Genomic DNA, 20007 nt, shown 5'->3' with positions numbered 1-20007 from the left:
AAATCCAGGTTACACTTAGATCATTTTTAGTGGCAGCAAAAAAGCTTTTCCACTTGATCAAGAAACTCTTTCTAGAGATTTCAAGTTACATAAAAAGAATAATGACTTTGAGTAATCTTAAGTGACATACACTACGTTCTTAATGAATATTTGTTGAATAAATTAAGGCAAATGTGGACAGTTTTCCATTGGTGCATGTGCATATGTATTTATATAATGGCTTAAAGATAATATTTAGCTGATTACTTCCTTAACAAAGAAGAATCTCTTAAAATTACACTGGCAAACATGTTAGTTATGACTATGCTTAGTATACTACTTTTTAAAAGTTTTTTTATTTATTTGAAAGGCAGAGTTACAAAGAGATATAGATAGATAGAGAGAGAGAGAGAGAGAGAGAGAGTCTTCCATCTGCTGGTTCAATCCCCACATGACTGCGATGGCCGGAGATGGGCCTATCTGAAGCCAGGAGCCAGGAGCTTCTTGTCAGTCTCCCATGTGGGTGCAGGAACCCAAGGACTTGGGCCATTCTCAGCTACTTTCCCAGGTGCGTTAGCAGGTAGTTGGATCAGAAGTGGAGTGGCCAGGACTCAAACCGGCACCCATATGGGATGCTGGCACTGCAGGAGGCAGCTTTATCTGCTACACCACAGTGCTGGCCCCCTTAGTATGCTATTGGAAATGAAAAAAAAAAAAATGGTTTTACACTGAAATCCTTATTACTTCTAAATTACTTCTAAATGAGATGATATACTTTTTCAGTTTTGTGACTTACATGTTTTAGATTTCCTGAAGAAAGTTATCTAATCTCTTCCAACTCAATTATGTTGTCAATTGCAGTATCTAACCAAAATTTGCTGTTATGTGTATGTAGTATGCTTTTGCTTATAGGAAAGACTGAAAAACAATGAATTAGGAGTTTCCCTTGATAATTCTGCTGTATAGAATAATCATTGTGAATTTTATTGAGATCTAGTGCTTTGATTGTAGCTACTAGTTTCTGAAAATACTATAAATTCAGATTGTGAAATTCCAATATAAAATTTGGACTTATTTATAATCATTGTTAGTTAATAAACATAGGAAATTTTAGCTGCCACAAATGACTGCAGCTCTCCACAGAAACATTGCCGTGAACCTAATGAGTGAAGTTACTGGTTTTTTCTGGAACGGCAGTCTAATAGGGCCTTAGATCACAATAAATCTATGAGTAGTTGTATACCTTCCTAACTTTGCATGTTAATTGTATTTTAAAATTTATTTCAGTTTTACAGGGCATTAGAATTAACAAGTCATTATCAAGAGATGTCACTTTCTAATTTTCTCTTATAAAAGGGTTTTTTTTTTTTCCTGATATAAAGCTGATCCAGGCTTCCAGGGGAGCAAAGATGCATACAAAACTTCCTACAAGTTTCCACTTCCATGTCTGTTGTGCGTTTTTAGAAAATGTCTCTCCCTCAGACTCCTTTAGTAAAACTTAAAAAAACAAGGTCTGTCTTAGTTATTGTTAGCTGAGAAAAAGGACTATCAGTAAAAACCATTATTCATACTCTTTTGTCTATTGATTTTCACTCATGTCTGTAGATTTGAAAACACAAAGTTCAGACTTGATGCTTTCTAGTTGCATTTAGGATATATATTTAAAAATGAAAAACTTAAAGGATAGAGGATACTGATTGGAAGATACTTTGACCTAGGACTTGATATGGTAACATGTAATGATAATGATGTGCTTTGTCATTTTTGTCTCTGTGAAGGCAGTTCTAAAAATTATGACGGTTTTTGGGAAGAGGAGGGTACCTTCTCTTCCGAAATATAGCAAATACAGGAGATTTTTTCAAGTATACTGTATAATTTTACAATTTGTATGCAGTCAGATGCACTCCTTTTATATAGCAAATACAGAAGATTTTTCAAGTATACTTTATAATTTTACAATTTGCCTACAGTCAGATGCAGTCCTTTTCAGAGAATAATTCAGTTAGTATTAACAGATGTGTTTGCTCCTGTAACCTCCATTCCATTAAGAGTGAATTTTATAGGCTCAGTTATTTTCTATAGATACACTTCTGATTGCACTTATTTCTGAGTCCTGTTTGAATACAGTTTTTAAAAAATGGTAATCTCTGAGCCTTTCTAAAATCTTTTGTTTGTAGTAGGATGTTTAACTTTTTTGATTTAAGAGAACATGTCTGTGCCTTAAGTTTAAATTTAAAAGCTCTAAGAAATTTGAGGATAAATCTCTCCCGCTGTTGATTATAAAATATACTCACGTGAAAGAAAAAGAAGGTTCATTTCTGAGCTTTCTTACAGTGAATTAGCAGCTTTGTTCTATAGGTACTGTTTATGGTTTTACCTGTGGAAATCTTGAGATTTCTTTTTACTTCAGAGATAAATTTCCCACTCCTTAAATTTTCTTTCAAAATCTTTGAAAGTAGAAATGTTGTTGAACAGCACATTTGGAGGTTAGACATAAAGGCCTGCAAATACGTACCAGCCACCCAGACGGTTATTCCCTGTGAAGTCTTCTAGTGGGATAACACTTTCATGCCCAGAATGGCCTCTTCCTCTAGGTTCCCCACCTCCACCAAACAGTCCTCTCCACTGATGTCACTGGACCTAGTCAGATGACTCCCTTGAGTAACTGACTTTGGACTGTCGTCAATGGCACTCACCCATGAGTTAGGAAAGTGAAATATTTTACTGTGTATTAAGAAAGGGAATGCTGCCAAAATTGACTACAAAATCCACAGGCTTGAGTCCCCTGGGAGTAAAGCTGAGCCATCTTTTTTGGCTTGTTCTCCCAAGTTTGAGCCAAGTACTACTTTTTATGAAACTTCATAGCCAAAGAAATCATATTTGACTAATGTTTTGAAAAGACATGATGATCAGATATTCCACAGTTTGAACTTTAAAAAGTGTAATTTTTTAATTCATTAAATGTATCATTTAAGAGAAGTTGTTTCCCTTATCAAAGCATTTGCATTGTGTATTATATGAAGTTAGGAAAAAGCAGAACATTTGAAGGAAGAAGAATATTAAGCACCCATATGCTGACTATACAACCCAGAGGCAATCACTGTTGACTTTTTGTAAAATTTTTTCTGTGCATAGATTTTATGTGTGTATGTTTTTGTTTGCTTTACAGAGTTGTAACTATGCTTTGGAATATGAGATGCTATTTCTAACATCAACCCTTCCATTCTATTTCACATTCTGGAAACATTTTTATAACCATATACCATATTGCATCAAATTTAAGAAGTCATTGGTTGTAAGACATGTGGTTACTTTTTGTACCAACAACAAAGAAAAACCGCCAGTTAGTGCAAGGTACCCTCAGTGGCTGAGTCACACCTAAGTTTCAGAGATGTTAACATGTTAAAAAAATGTTTAACTTTCAGAAGTTTTAAAATTCTGTGACATACTTAATTGTCTTTCAGGTGAATGTATCACAAATAGAATTAATACTAAGCCAGAGGTTGTGAACATTTTAAGGCTATAGATCCATCTGCCCAAATTACCATCTAATTTTCATTTCTACCAGTCAGAAACAAAAGAGCACACTGTACTCCATTATCAGTAAAATAGTTGTTGTCAAAACAACAAAAACCTGAAATATAAGAGCAAAAGTGTCTTTCACTTTGAGTTTGCATTCTTATTGTTGTTGTAGAGTTTGGTTAAACATTTACTATGTATTTGTTAACTGTGTTTCTTCACCTATATATTCTCTCCAACATGGTTTTCTTATTCATATTAAAGAGATCTTTTATAATACTAACCCTCTGTCTTTAATATTCACATTACAGAATTGTCTTGTTTGCCTGTAATTTTTATTTGTTATTATTTTATCTACAGAAATTCAGCATTTCTATATTTGTGGCATATTTGTATTGATTTGGGTTTGTCCATCTTTTTCTATTTCATCACTTCTGAAGTTAGAAAAGTTATTTTATATACAGAATATTTTAAAGATTTATTTTATTTATTTGAAATACAGAATTGCAGAGAGAGAGAGGGAGAGACAGACAGAAAGAGATCTTTGTCTAATGGTTCACTCCCCAAATGACCAGAACAATCAGGACTTGACCAGCCCAAAGCCCAGAGCCTAGAACTCCATCTGGGTTCCAATCCAGCTTCCTGCTAATGTGCACTTTGGGAGGCAACCAATGATGGCTCAAGTACTTGGTTCTCTAGGAAACTTGGATCGAGTTCCTGGCTCCTGGCTTTGGCCTGGCTCAGATCTGCCTATTGTGGACATTTGGGCAGAGAACCAGCAGATACAGAAATCTGTTCCCCCCCCCCCCCCCGCCACTCTCTCATTCTGTCCTTCAAATAAATAAAAATAAATAAAACTTTAAAAGAAAAAGATTTACTGAGCAACATTCTGAAATAATTATGTAGATTTGTATGGTTGAAAGGATCGTTGACTAAAGGGATAAATACACAGATAGGCCGGCACTGCGGCTCAATAGGCTAATCCTCCGCCTTCGGCGCCAGCATTCTGGGTTCTAGTCCTGGTCAGGGCACCAGATTCTGTCCCGGTTGCTCCTCTTCCAGTCCAGCTCTCTGCTGTGGCCTGGGAGTGCAGTGGAGGATGGCCCAAGTGCTTGGGCCCTGCACCCGCCTGGGAGACCAGGTGAGGCACCTGGCTCCTGGCTTCGGATCACCGCTGTGCGCCGGCCACAGCTCGCTGGCCGCAGCGCACCAGCTGCAGCAGCCACTGTGGGGGTGAACCAACAGAAAAGGAAGACATTCCTCTCTGTCGCTTTCTCTCACTGTCCACTCCGCCTGTCAAAAAAAAAAAAAAAAAAAAGACAGAAGATAAACAGATGCATCTTGTGCATCTTTAAGTACAACTTCTATTTCTCTATTTCATTTGTTAGTTTTCTGTCAGGGAAACTAATTATTCTTTTTTTTTAACTTTCATTTAAAAATGAAAGTTTTTGCTATTTTTCAAATATAGATCTGGTATAGATAGCATACATTAGTTGTCAGTGTGAATGTGACAGTTTTTCGTTATATTTTCTAACTTGTTATTGTTCATGTATTTAATATATTAATTTACATATATTGATCATATACTGTCTTCAACTACTTTACCGTCTATTAATTCCAGTTTTAGGTTTTATGTATATAATCATGCTGTTGATTGTGACGTTGTCACATCCTTCCCAAAGTTTTTAATGTTAATTTGTGTTATGTTTTAGTTCATCCACCAGAATATAAAATGGTGTTTTAATGATGGTCTTTGTTTCATTTCTCTTTTTTGTAAAAATACCTCTATGAACAACGATTTTGTCTGTTGTGCTGAGATTTATATATCTCTATTGGTTTTGCTTTTGTTGGATGTCTTTTTATCATCAAGTGAAATAATTTCTATTTGACTGACTGATATATTAGTTGTATTCATAAATTTGCTATAAAATAACCTGAGTTGGTGTATTATTTTGTTTTCATTGATTTATTTTTGCTTTATTTCAAAGGCAGAAGCAAACTGATTCACTTCCCAAATGCCCAGCCGTAGCTGGCACTGGGCCAGGACGAAGCCAGGAGCCTGTAACATTTTGTCTCTGTCAAAATACTTTAAGGAGTTGTGGTGTTTTGTTTTGTTTTTTTTTTTTTTCAGCAATTCTATTTTATTCACAGGCATGTTATCACACATTACTTAGTTAACTATAAATGTTTTTTCTCGTGTTCCTGCTTCTCGTCCCTTCTTTCTTAGGTAATTTTACTTTGCTTTCACAATTGCACAAGTTTTGATTATAGAAGTATAGGTTAGGAACTAGCTTTGTGGCCCAGCAATTAAGCTGTCACTTGGGACACCCACATCCCATTTAGGAGTGCTGGCTCAAAAGTCCCATCTGATCCAACTCCCTGCTAATGTGCTTGGGAAGCAGCAGATGATGGCTCAAGTGTTCAACTACCTACCACCCAGGTGGGAGACCCAGAAGGAGTTCCTGGCTGCTGGCTTTGGCCTGGCACAGCCCCAGCTATTGAAGACATTTGAGTAGTAAACCAGCAGGTGGAAGATCTCTCTTTCTCTCTGTCTCCCTCTGTCACTCTGCCTTTCAGATAAATTCATAAACCCATCTTTACCAAAAAAAAAAAAAAAAAAAAAAAAAAAGAAAGAAAGAAAAAAAACCTACAAACTTAATTTTTAAGTTTTTTAAAAAAGATTTATTTGAAAGACAGAGTGACAGAGAGAGGTAGAGAGGGAGAGAGAGAGGTCTTCCATTCACTGGTTCACTTCCCAGATGGCCGCAACAGCCGGAGCTGCACTGATCTGAAGCCAGGCACCAGGAACTTCTTCCGGGTCTCCCACGTGAGTACAGGGGCCCAAGGACTTGGACCATTTTTTGCTGCTTTCCCAGACCATAGCAGAGAGCTGGATTGGAAAAGGAGCAGCTGGGACTGAACCGGCGGCCATAAGGGATGCCGGCACTTCAGGCCAGGGCTTTAACCCACTGCACCACCGCACTGGCCCCAAACCTACAAACTTTAAAAAGAAAAAAGAATTCTAGGTTAAAATTTTTTCCTCTAGAAATCGTATAAACAGTGTTTCACTGTCTTTTGATGTCAGGTGTAGATCCCACTCCCCTCTCAGAGACTGGTTTTTAGGTGTATTTCCCTGCTCAGTGGAAATTTGTAGAATTTCTTTTTAGCCTTAATGTTCAGAAATTTCAGAATGTGTCTTTATGTGCGTTCTCTGTGTATGATAACCATTAGTTTATTGACTCCAAAGATGTTCAGCTCAAGGAAATTTTCTTGCATTTTTTACTTATCTGATTGATCTGTTACTGTTATCAGGTATCTGTTTTTTCCTTTCAGAATTCCTATTCAGTCAGTATTGGCTCTCTATCTCTATCTGAATATTTCTAACTTTTCTCTGAAGTTGTTTGTTTTTCCCTTTGTGTTATGCTCTTCATTCCAGATTTCAGTGGCTAATTTGTTTTTTAATTTAATATCCTTCTACCAGTGAGCTATTCTGTTGCATTTTTTTAGTCATACATGCTTTTAGCATCAAGAACATTTTCTCATTCAGTTTACTTCTTTTTCATTGGAGCCTGTTCTTACTGTATGGATATGATAGCATAGTATATCTTTGGAGGATTTAAATATAATTTTTATCACCATCTCTAGGGTTTGCTCTGTGTGTTTTTCTAGTTTTCTTTCACTTTCCTGATTTTCCTCAAATGCCTGATGATTATTGATTTGTTGTATATTTAAAAGCTATGGGGTATGTCAGTTGGTATTGGCTGGCAGCTGATATGACTTCCTTCAACCACCTAAAACAAATAGGAAAATTTATGGAAATAGGAAATTTAAAGAAAAAGAACATTAAAAAAAAGTCAGTATATATTCTGATGAATCCAGCTGTTTGGAAGAATGATGGATAACCAGGATTCATTTACTGTAGTGGAATACATTGGAAACAACATGGGAAAGCAACTTGACCCCATCTGGCAAAGATGAAAATGCCATTTGCCACACTCTTTGGATCTCTTTTAAAGTGGTGGTTGTTTTAACATTTAGGTTGTAAACTTGTTAGCAGGTAGTAAAATCACCTTAAAGAGGAATGATCAGCACTTAAAAAAAAAAAAAAGTGTAGAATACAACAGATAGAATGGAAAACATCCAGAGGGCGGATGTTTCATGAAACAATTCTGCAGTCATTTCTGCATTCTTTCGCACTGGGTCACAGTGCACAACGCATATCTTTAGTACAAGTCACTACGGAAGAGAGTTGAAACCACAACTAAGAGAAAATCTCATGCAAATGTTTAAGGAGACCTGCAAAAGAATCTGTGTTACAATGATGTTTGTAACAGTAAACAATTAGATCCTAGAGAATCGGTAAATAAATTGTATAATCGTACAAAGGGATGCTATGCAGCAGGTAAGATGAATAACTAGAGATGTGTATATCAAGACATTTCATAGAGCGTTGAAGTTCAAGGAAACAACTAACAATACAGTACCATTTCTGTAAAGCTTTTAAATCATGCACTGTAAAAATATCATACATCATCTGTAAGTGTTGGTAAAACTGAGAACACATATCAGAAGAGTGAATGATAAACATGGAGAGTATGAGAGAAGAGAATGGGGACAGGGTGATGTACCCAGAAGGTAGCTTCATCGTTTGATAATTTTTTTAAGCCTGGTAGCAAATGTACAGGAACTTGTTACATCGTTCTCTTTTTGTTCTTTATTTTATTTAAATTATAAATCAAATATTTGAATAGCATATTTATTGACTCCCTGTGATGTACCAGGCACTGAATTAGGAAATACAAAATGAGTAAATCTCCAAGGGCTCACAGTGTAGCAGGGGATACGGAAACATCAAGGATCTGCCCAGAAAGCCAGAGAAGGGGAGAAAGTTTTGTTGAAAGATTTTTATTGTTGGGACTGGCGCCATGGCTCACTTGGTTAATCCTCCGCCTGTGGCACCGGCATCCCATATGGGCACCGGGTTCTAATCCCAGTTGCTCCTCTTCCAATGCAATTCTCTGCTGTGGCCCGGGAAGGCAGTGGAGGATGGCCCAAGTGCTTGGGCCCCTGCACCTGCATGGGAGACCAGGAGGAAGCACCTGGCTCCTGGCTTCAGATCGGCGCAGTGTGCTGGGTTTGGGCCATTCGGGGGGTGAATCAGCGGAAGGAAGACCTTTCTCTCTGTCTCTCACTGTCTAACTCTGCCTGTCCAAAAAAAAAAAAAAAAAAAAAAGCTGATTAATGTGTCTGCCACATCACTTACCTATCATTTTTTATGGTGAGACATTTGAAATGTACTCTTAGCTATTTTGAAATACATTTGTGTGTTAGATCTCAAGCCATTCCTCTGTCTATCTGAAACTGCACCCTTTGATCAAGTCCCTCTACCTCCCCCAACACACACACACACACACACACAACCTCTGGTAACTGTTGCTCACTCCTTCTGTGAGTATGAGTACAACTGTTTTTAGATTCTACATGTAAGTGAGATCATGTGGTATTTGCCTTTCTGTGCCTGGCTTAAATGACTTAGCATGATGTTCGCCAGATTTTTCCACATTGTCAAATGACAAGATTTTCCCCCTTTTGAAGGCTGAATAATATTCCATAGTGTGTCATAAATACCACATTTTCTTTATCTTCTTCCATTCACTGACATTTAGATTGCTTCCATGTCTTAGCTGTTGTGAATGTGCAGCCGTGAGCATGGGTGTGCAGATACCTCTTCTACATACTTATTTCAGTTCCTTTGGAAATATGCCCAGAAGTGGGATAACTGCTTTATATATGGTAGTTCTATTTTAAATTTGAGACACCTCCATAGTGACTGTACTAATTTACCTTCCCATCAACATTGTACAGTAGTTCCCTCATCAACTCTGTTTTTATTTTGATTAACTTATATCACAATTCATTTGGTCCAATTGCTGGAATACCCCTGCCATGCCTTGTTCATGCTCCCACAGTTTTTGGTGGGATGGGCTGGGATGGAGGACAGACCTGTCTATCACAAGAAGTGTGGACCAAATAGCAGCCAGAAAGTTTCCTTCTTTTTCTTTCTTTTCTTTACTTCTTTATTTCTCCTTCTATCATGATCTCCATCCTTCTTTTCATGGAGATTTTTTGGGGGCGGTTTCTTTTTTAGCTTCTTTAGTTGAATTCTTATTTTTATTTCCCTGTGAGTGAATTATAATGTAGGTTCTCACCCTCCCATATGCCTTGCCAACAATATAGAGGTTCCATTTCAAAAGCTATTTTTGATTTTTTTAGAATTTTGTTGAGCTCTTTAAGAGCTCAATTCTACCTCATTTTTTTGTTAAATTTTCATTAAGCATACACAGTCTGCTCACACATAAATGATATGTTGGTCATGGCTTCCTTTTTTTTTTTTTTTTTGACAGGCAGAGTGGACAGTGAGAGAGAGACACAGAGAGAAAGGTCTTCCCTTGCCATTGGTTCACTCGCCAATGGCTGCCGCGGCCGGCGCACCACACTGATCTGAAGGCAGGAGCCAGGCGCTTCTCCTGGTCTCCCATTAGATGCAGGGCCCAAGGACTTGGACCATCCTCCACTGCACTCCCGGGCCACAGCAGAGAGCTGGCCTGGAAGAGGGGCAACACCCGGTGTGCCGGCACCGCTAGGCAGAGGATTAGCCTATTGAGCCATGGCGCCGGCCTAATGGCTTCCTTCTCAAAACTCCATAGGTTTTCTCCATGGGTTCATGGCATTCAGTTTCGTGGCAGCCTTAAGACAATCTGATTTTTGTGCCTTTTGTTTTTTTTAAGGTCATTTTTTGAAATGTGCTTTGACAAGAAAGAATATTCCTTTCTTTTAAAAGCCACAAAATATACTGAATTTTGGGTCTCATCATTAATTCTATTTGAAAAATCTTTTAAAGGACTAGTTGTGGATCTTTTTTCTGCTTAAACTGTTTTATCTTTGATTAATTGCTTCTGCTCTGTTTTTAGTTTCTTTTCTTGATGTTCACATCTTCCATTCCATTCTCATTGCTGTAGTAATAGTTATTTGTTATGGGATAACTCTCTATCTTCTCCACATTGCTATAAAGTGCCTATGAGGATCTAAAGTTGTATATTTGTACAAACTCTATCTTTTCTCCATAATATTTGTTGTTTCAACCTTTCCTGAGCAAAGGCCTTGTTGTGTCTGCAGTTCCTGCTGCATTGTGAGCCCTTTGAGGCTTACTCATTTTGCATTTCCTGGTAGATTAGAGGTGCTCAATGAAGTATTTTTTGAATGGGTGAATGAAGGCTAGCTAAGTGTGTCCCTTGCACTTGCCCTCTGTTGGTTTTCTGTATGTTGTTTTAGCTCTCTGCTGACTTGGATAACCATTCTGTGCTACGTTTGGGGCATATGAGTATTTAGTATCTCTATAGTGGATGAAATATTTTTGTTAATCAATATAAAATAATAAACATGCCTTTACTAGCTGGGGCTCTCAAATTGCAGGATTGTTTTCTAGTGTTTATATTAGGACAAGGTCAGCCATTTCTGGCTTTCTCTGCTCTATGTAGGTAGGTGTTCCCAACTAGAACTAATATTCCTTTTCCCCACTCTCCTCGCCCTGCACAGTGGTAGTGAGGATACAAGAAGCTTTTTTATCAGGGAATGTGGCCAACAGAATATTTGAAGAGTAAACAAAGAAGGAATTCTAAATAATAGTGCAGTTTTGTAATTACCATAGAGTAGTAACTGCTATGTTTTTAAATATTGTTTTGGAGCCGGTGCTGTGGCGCAGTAGGTTAAACCCCTGGCTTGCAATGCTGGCTGCCCATATGATTCCCAGTTGCTCCACTTCCGATCCAGCTCCCTGCTAATGTACCTGGAAAAGCAGTTGAGAATGTCCCAAGTGCTTGTGCCCCTGCACCCATTAGTGAGACCTGGAAGGAGCTTCTGGCTTCTGGCTTTGGATCGGCCAAGCTCCAGCTAAGCTCCGGCCTTTGCAGCCATTTGGGTAGTGAACCAGCGGATGGAAGACCTCTGTCTCTACCTTTCTCTGTAACTCTGCCTTTCAAATAAATCTTCAAAAAATAAATAAATATTGTTTTATGCCAGTATATAAATCCTAATCACACTTTTGTTTTACATATTTTAATAATTTATTATTATTACTCTGTAGTCAAATTATCTAACTTTAAGTATCCTTTTCTCATTTTTTCATAATTCTTACATTTATAATGAAGAAAAACTTTCAGATTTTGAGTAAAACTTTTAAAATACTTTTCTTAAAATATTTTCTATAGGGGCCAGCACTGTAGTTGAGCAGGTAAAGCTGCCACCTGCAAAGCCGGCATCCCATGTGGGCACTGATTCATGTCTTGGCTGCTCCTCTTCTGATCCAGCTCCCTACTGGTGGCCTGAGAAAAGCAGCAAAAGATAGCCCAAGTTTTTGGGCCCCTTCCACCCACATGGGAGACCTGTAGGAAGCTCTTGGTTTCTGGCTCCAGCCTGACCCAGACCTGGCTATTATGGCCTTCTCAGGGGTAAACCAGTAGACAGAAAAATCTCTCTCTCTCTCTCTCTCTCTCTCTCTCTCTCCCCCCCTCTCCCTCTCCCTCTCCCTCTAACTCTAACTCTAACTCTAACTCTGACTTTCAAATAAGTAAATAAATCTTTAAAAAATATTTTTTCTGTGTATTAAATTTGGCATAAAACTTGAAGCTCATTTTAGTTTGATCATTCTGTTTTAAATTATTGGATTGATGGTACTGAAAATTTATGAGACATAGTGCTATGATAATTTAAGTACACTAACAGTTAAAGTTATGATTTTTATTGGCTTGTTTTTTAGCATTCCATATTGGAAGAAGAGATTTTTATACCTGAAAAAAGATGCCTTTGTTTAGTAAATCACATAAGAATCCAGCAGAAATTGTGAAAATTCTGAAAGACAACATGGCCATTTTGGAAAAGCAAGACAAAAAGACAGACAAGGTATGAACTAAAATAATATCATTATTGTTATATTTTGAGGCCCAAGAACAATATAAAAGCTTAATGAAGAATCCCAAATATAATACATGATGTATATATATGGTTACCCAACATACATGTAATTCATTTTTAAGTTTTATGCAACTGACTGTTTAGTCTGTTGTCTGGAACTCTTGGTTCACTCTTCTTGCGAACCCTGAATCCCTGAAGACTGTGGATCTTAAAGATCTAAGAAGTTATATTAGTATAACATGTTATACGAATAAGAAAGGTAAAATGTTTTGTTTAAGGATTGACTGATAGGTGCAGTGTTTGACTGGCAGGTACCAAAATGCTGTATCAGAGTGCCTGGGTTCAATCCCTGACTCCAGCTTCTGGTGTCTACAGCTTTTCTAATACAGACCCTGGGAAGCAGCAGTGATGGCTCAAGTAGTTGGGTTCCTGCCACCAGACAGGAAATCTGATCAGGCTGCTGGCTAAGTCCCCCACCCTCCAGGCCCTAACGTCCAGGAATCTACTCTCTGCCTGTATCTATAGATTTCTCTACTGTTCTTTTAAAATATTTATTTATTTATATATTTATTAGTGTAAGAGGCAGGGAGACAGAGACAGAAGGCAAATTCCCAGCTACTGGTATACTTCCCAAATGCCTGCAAGAACCCGGTCTGGACTAGTGCCTCAGCCTGGAGCCAGAAGGCAGTCCATGTCTCCCACAAGGGTAACAGGTACCAGCTTACTTGAGCCATCACCTGTCGCCTTCCAGAGTCTGCATTAGCAGGACCCTGGAGCCAGGTATTGATATGAGGTGTTTTGATGTGGGATGTGGATATTTTAACTGCTAGGCTAAATGCCCACCCCATATTCTTTAAAATATAATGAATTTGTGTTATAGATAGTAAAAAGACAATAATTATGAATGAGGAGTGACTGGATTGACAAAGAAAGCTTGAGTTCTGATAGCTTACAACGTTATACCTTGTTCACTAAAAGATCAAGAGAACAGGGATTTATTGAAAAGCCTCAGAACAATGTATTAAATTAAGAATAGTAGCTTCTAATAACTCTTCAAAATGAAGTCATTATAATTTCCAAGAGTAAAATTTATATTTAATTACCAACAAAATTAGATTATGATTATGGTTTAAACGAAGATTATTTCAGTTGTGTTTACTAAGTAAAAATGCTTGATACCTATAAATTTTTGGAAATTTTCCAAAGTAAAAACATGCAGACTAAATGGTTGTTTGCTTTTTTGTAACTATATAATGATCTTTGGTTATAAATAAATAGTGCCCAAGAAGTGGGGTTTTTTTGTTTGTTTGTCTCTTTTTGACCTGAAAATTGTCCTTCTTGTTATCTGTTGACATACAAGGCTTCAGAAGAAGTGTCGAAGTCACTGCAAGCCATGAAAGAAATTCTGTGTGGTACAAATGACAAGGAACCCCCAACAGAAGCAGTGGCTCAGCTCGCACAGGAGCTGTACAACAGTGGGCTGCTGGTGACCCTGATAGCTGACCTGCAGCTGATCGACTTTGAGGTAAACTGTAGTAGGATGACAGTTGTGCTTTTCAGATCTAGTATATATGACTATCGTATTTGACTTTAACTTTGTGTGTGTGTGTTTTTTTTTAGTTATAAATTTATTTTTGTTTTATTTTATTTGAAAGGCAGAGAAAGGACAGACACAGAGAGCTCTTCCATCCACTAGTTAACTCCTCAAATGCTCGCAACATCTGGGCTGGGCCAGGCTGAAGTCAGGAGCCTAGAACTTAATCTGGGTTTCCTAAGTGAGTGGCAGGGACCCAAGTAATTGAGCCATCACTTGCTCGCTCCCAGGATGCACACCAGCAGGGCAACTGGATCAGAAGCAGAGGAATCAGAATCCGAACCCAGCACTCTGATATGGATGCCAGTTCATGTCCTGACTGCTTCACTTTCCATCCAGCTCCCAGCTAATGGCCCTGGAAAAGCACTGGAAGATGGCCCAAGTGCTTGGGCTACTAATATCCACATGGGAGACCTGGATGAAGAACATGGTTCCTGGCTGTTGCAGCCATTTGGGGAATGAACCAGCAGATGGAAGATCTCTCTCTCTCCCTCCCTCTTACCCCCCACCTCGCCCCCGTCTCTTTGTAACTCTGATTTTCAAATAAGTAAATAATTTTTTTAAAAAAAGTTTTTCTAAGCCTGTGCCATGGCTTAACAGGCTAATCCTCCGCCTTGCGGCGCCGGCACACCGGGTTCTAGTCCCGGTTGGGGCGCTGGATTCTATCCCGGTTGCCCCTCTTCCAGGCCAGCTCTCTGCTATGGCCCGGGAAGGCAGTGGAGGATGGCCCAAATCCTTGGGCCCTGCACCCGCATGGAAGACCAGGAGAAGCACCTGGCTCCTGGCTTCGGATCAGCGCGATGAGCTGTCTGCAGCGGCCATTGGAGGGTGAACCAACGGCAAAAAGGAAGACCTTTCTCTCTGTCTCTCTCTCTCACTATCCACTCTGCCTGTCAAAAAAAAAAAAAAAAGTTTTTCTAAAATTAAATTCACTTTAGTTTCTTTTTAGGAAACCAAAAATGTATACCAAAGTTTTATGCAGCTCAGTAACAAGGTTAATGGCTAATGATGATAATAATAGATAACATTGTTGAGTGCTGACTGTATGCTAGGTATCACCATTTAACTCATTTGACTCTTCAAACTACCTTTGTCATTAATATTGCATTTTTCTTTGCCCTACTTTATATATGAAGAGCCTAGGGTTCAAATATATTAAGTAATTTGTTCTGTTATTAGCATAAGCTAGGATTGAAACTCAGTCTACCAAGACAGTTCTTCTAATTAAACAGTTTTCCAGTGATTTAGGAATTTTGTTAAATGCCAGTAACATAGGATGTTAATCTCATTTTGAAAGAAATGGTAGTTCACCTAAATAATAAACTAAATAAATACAGAAATACAGTGGGAGTATGTGCAGGCACTTTATTATTCGTTACACAAGGAAACCTCAAAAGTTTGTGGAAAATAGAAAAAGATTTCTTTTGGGCTTGCATCCCATATGGGCAGTGGTTCAAGTCCAAGCTGCTCCATTTTCAATCCATAAATAGAAGCTGGATTGCTTTTGTTGTAACCCTTGAGTTTATTCTTATTAAAGTTTTGATTTAGTTGGTCAGTGACTACATATGCATTAGCACCTGGGAAAGCAGCAAAAGATGGCTTCTGCCACCCATGTGGGAGACTGGAAGAACCTCCTGGTTCCTGGCTCCTGCCTAGCCCAGCTGTGGTCATTGTGGCCGTTTGGGGAATGGCTTGGCAGATGGAAGATTCATTCTCTCTCTCTCTCTTTCTTTCTCTCTCTCTCTCCCTTTTGAATGAATAAATAAATTGTTTTTTAAAAGATATTTCTTTCAATACTTTTAAGTAATAATTTTGAAAATTTTGGGGGGCTGGCGCTGTGGCGCAGTAGGTTAGTCCTTTGCCTGCAGTGCTGGCATCCCATATGGGCACCGGTTCTGGTTCCAGCTGCTCCTCTTCCAATCCAGCTTTCTGCTGTGGCCTGGGAAAGCAGTAGAAGATGGCCCAAGTCCTTGCGTACCTGCACCAACGTGGGAGACCAGGAATAAGCTCCTGGCTCCTGGCTTCAGATCAGCGCAGCTCCAGCCATTGCGGCCATTTGGGGAGTGAACCAATGGACAGGAAGACCTTTCTCTCTGTCTCTGTCTGTCTGTCTGTAACTCTACCTGTCCAATAGATAAATAAAATCTTTAAGAAAAAATTTTTTAAATCTAGGGGTTTTTTTATAATATACATTTTCTGTGAACTTTTTTTTGAACACCCTGCATATCTAACTTAAAATACTACTGATTTTTCAGTGAAAAATATAAATGGAAGATCAGTTTGGACATTGGCTGGTGAGATGATAAAGTCCTAATTTTGCTTTATTTGCAGCCTAGTTTCCGCCCTGATGCTTTTGGTAGTATTGAGTAAGTGCTTAGGTCTGTAATAAGACTGAGAGCTGAGAACAGAGATTCCTGAAGGGAACTGCCTTTAGCTGTGTTCACTGAGCAGGTGGAAGAACACTAATGACTGTGATTAGGATGAGACTCAGATTCCGTCAGGGCTCCGGGGAGTCTGTGGAAATACTAGCCCACAGTCCTCTGGGCAGCTTAGATGGGGAAGATTTTTGTCTGATTGGATGGAGGAGGAAGAATGCAGAGCCAAACTGCTCAGGAGACACAAGTTGCAGGGAGGAGCCCGAAGCACCCAGGCGCCAGCTCATCCTTCCTTACCCGGACATCTGTCTGTCTCTGGTTTTTCTCCCTCTCTGCCTTTGACTTTCACTAGCCTGGAACCTCTTTTCTTTTTCCTCTCGCGTGGCTTGCTCACTCTTCCTCCTCTTACATCTCACTTCTTTTTTTAAACTGCCTATATGTGAAATTAAATTGTATTCTTTTTTTGTGTTCATGTGTAAAATTAGATATTGGGAACCTTTGTAGCAGCTGTGTCATGGAGAAAAACCCTGAATTAGAATTGCTTTCCAGGGCCCAGCACTGTAGCCCAGCGGGTTAAGCCCTGGCTTGCAGTACTAGCATCCCATACGGGCACTGGTTTGAGCCCCCAATGCTTCACTTTCTTTCTTTCTTTTTTTTTTTTAAAGATTTTTATTTATTTATTTGACAGGTAGAGTTACAGACAGTGAGAGAGAGAGAGAGAGAGAGAGAGAGAGAAAGAAAGGTCTTCCTTCCATTGGTTCACCCCCAAATGACCACAACGGCTGGAGCTACGCCAATCCGAAGCCAAGAGCTGGGTGCTTCCTCCAGGTCTCCCATGCAGGTGCAGGGGCCCAAGCACCCAGGCCACCCTCCACTGCCTTCCCGGGCCACAGCATAGAGCTGAACTGGAAGAGGAGCATCCGGGACTAGGACCTGGCGCCCATATGGGATGCTGGCGCCGCAGGCAGAGGATTAACCTAGTGCGCCACAGCTCTGGCCCCAGATGCTTCACTTCCAATGCAGCTCCCTGCTAGGAAAGCAGTGGAGGATAGCCCAGGTCCTTGGGCCTCTGTACCCACGCGGGAGACCCAGAAGAAGCTCCTGGCTCCTGGCTTTGGCTTGTCCCAGCCCTAACTGTTGCAGCCATTTGGGGGAGTGAACCAGTGGAGGGAAGGCCTTTCTCTCTCTCTCTGTCTCTACCTCTCTCTGTAACTTCCTTTCAAATAAATAAAATAAATCTTTAAAAAGAAAAAAGAATTGCTTTCAAGTTTGTCCCAGCTCTGCCATCAGATAGTCAGTTTCTTAACCTCTTTTTATAAAATAGGAAGAATATGAGTTTATGGCATTGTCTTAAGTATTAAACTAAATACAAGTGTGTATGTGTATATGTTTTGTAAGAACACTAAATACAAATGCAAGCTATATATGAATTTCAGGTAGTAGTATTTTCATCTCCTCTCTTTCTCAAACTAAAGAGCTGAAGGGCAAAGGAAGCTGGATTGCTTTTGTTCTAACCCTTGAATATATTTTTATTAAAGTTTTAGATTTAGTTGGTCAGTGACCTCATATAGGCAAAAGATTCCCTACCTCTAGGATTACTGTTATACTTCTAGGAATTTACTGCTGTTTTACATGTTTCCCTGAGAACAACAAGCCTTGGACTATTGTCATAATCAATTCCTGTGTTCACTTCTGTTAATTTTTGAGATTAGGCCAATTTGCGGTTGGGTTCTGGAAGGATGGTCAGGATCATTATGTTTGGAGATGGCACATTGTCAGGTGCAGTGACCTGGAGAAACCTTAGTAGCTGCAGAATAGCACAAGTTCAAAGAGCTGTCTGGTGGCCGGAGCTGTGGCGTAGCAGGTAAAGCCGAAGCCTGCAGTGCCATTATCCCCATATGGGTGCCGGTTTGAGTCTTGGCTTTTCCACTTCCGATTCAACTCTGCCATGCCTGGGAAAGCAGTAGAAGATGGCCCAAGTCCTTGGGCCCCTGCACCCACGTGGGAGACCTGGAAGAAGCTCCTGGCTTTGGATGGCCCAGCTCTGGCTGTTGCAGCTGTTTGGGAAGTGAACCAGTGATGGAAGACCTCTCTCTCTCTCTCTCTCTCTCTCTCTCTCTCTCTCTGCCTCTCTGTAACTCTGTCTTTCAAATAAATAAATTTTTAAAAGATTTATTTATTTATTTATTTATTTGAGAGGTAGAGTTACAGATAGTGAGAGGGAGAGACAGAGAGAAAGGTCTTTCGTCTGCTGGTTCACTCTCCAAATGGCTACAATGCTGGAGCTGCACCAATCCAAAGCCAGGAGCCAGGAGCTGGATGGGAAAAAGAGCAGCCCAGACTAGAACCCATATGGGATTCTGGCAGCACAGGCAGAGGATTAACCTACTGTGCCACAGCACTGGCCCCTCAAATAAATAAATAAATATTTTAAAAAATAAATAAATAAAATAAAAATAAAGAACTCTCTGAAAATGGGAGATAGGAAGGAGTAACCCCAGAAAATGTTGCTTGTCTCTGTTTTTTAACATTGGCTCAGATAACAAAAGTGAAATAGTCAGAAATTTATTACAATTTCCCTTCTTTTACATGGATTACTGAAAATAAAATAGTAATTTAGGAAAGTTTATTTAAAAATTATTTCCAGATTAAGACATTTAATTGCTTAAAAATTAACTTGTATATTGTCAACTAAGTAAACTTTTACTCTCTGGAATCCTTAAAGCAAAGAACTACCCTTCCAAATATTTATATTTTCCATATAACTGAAAATTAAGTCTTCAAATGCAGAGTTAACTTAACAAAATATACTATATACTTCCTCCCCTCTAGAATACTGTACTAGACAAAATAAATGCTCACTGATGACTCAAACCTATCATTATGAAGATCTATCATTGTGATAATAAAATAACAGTCAGTTCGTATCTTTGTTTATTCAATTGAGGGAACACAGGCCTAGGATACAATTACAGATGAATGTGATACTCAGCTGATACAGCCCTCTCCTAAGTTGATGGCAGATAAGTATTTCCTGGTTGAATGAAATGAGTGATAGTTAAATTTAGGTCTATTCACTTTTAAGCATTCCACCAACTCCATGTGGCATCTTCAGAAAGGAGGCAGCGTTAATAGCATCTTTAGCCTTCGTGCAGAAGAGGCTCTTTATCTCTGAACTAGAGGCATGGATGATCAGCCCATAGGCAGCAGTTTCTCAGGCCCAAATAGTGACAGCTTGACATAATTCCTCCTAATTTAGCAACTTTCTCTAGCTACTCAAAACCCTCACTCCCACATCTCTTGGCTCATAGGTAACACTGGGACAGCCGTTTCATAGTAAGAGTACCTTGAGTACCAGGATTGTGTCAGCTACACCTAGCAGCACGCTGGCTGGTTGGTCAGTTGGCTGGATGATTGATTGAGTGAATCTAGTAATGAGAATCAGAGGTCAAAGCAAAGGTGAAAGAATTGAGTCAAAAGAAGGAGTCCTGAGACATACCAGTAAACCATTTTTCTTGAGGAATTAGTAGGTTGTTTAGAAGATGTCCATAGTACTTGGAGTAGTGGGCA

At 39.2% G+C, this 20007-nt stretch overlaps 1 protein-coding gene across 4 annotated transcripts in view; it reads left to right on the top strand.

The window, feature by feature from the left end:
- Positions 1-20007, top strand: part of CAB39L (calcium binding protein 39 like) — a 122856-nt gene that overhangs the window by 48058 nt on the left and 54791 nt on the right. For all 4 annotated transcript variants that reach the window (XM_062194224.1, XM_062194223.1, XM_062194225.1 and 1 more), the window contains 2 exons: positions 12314-12456; positions 13829-13993. In XM_062194224.1, coding sequence (XP_062050208.1) covers positions 12355-12456; positions 13829-13993 — 267 coding nt within the window. In that variant the 5' untranslated portion in view covers positions 12314-12354. The remainder of the gene's footprint in view (positions 1-12313; positions 12457-13828; positions 13994-20007) is intronic.

This window comes from Lepus europaeus, chromosome 6 (assembly GCF_033115175.1).
Source record: "Lepus europaeus isolate LE1 chromosome 6, mLepTim1.pri, whole genome shotgun sequence".
Lineage (NCBI taxonomy): Eukaryota > Metazoa > Chordata > Mammalia > Lagomorpha > Leporidae > Lepus > Lepus europaeus.
The sequence above is the reverse complement of the archived record's forward strand: the minus strand, read 5'-3'. Positions and strand labels throughout refer to the sequence as shown.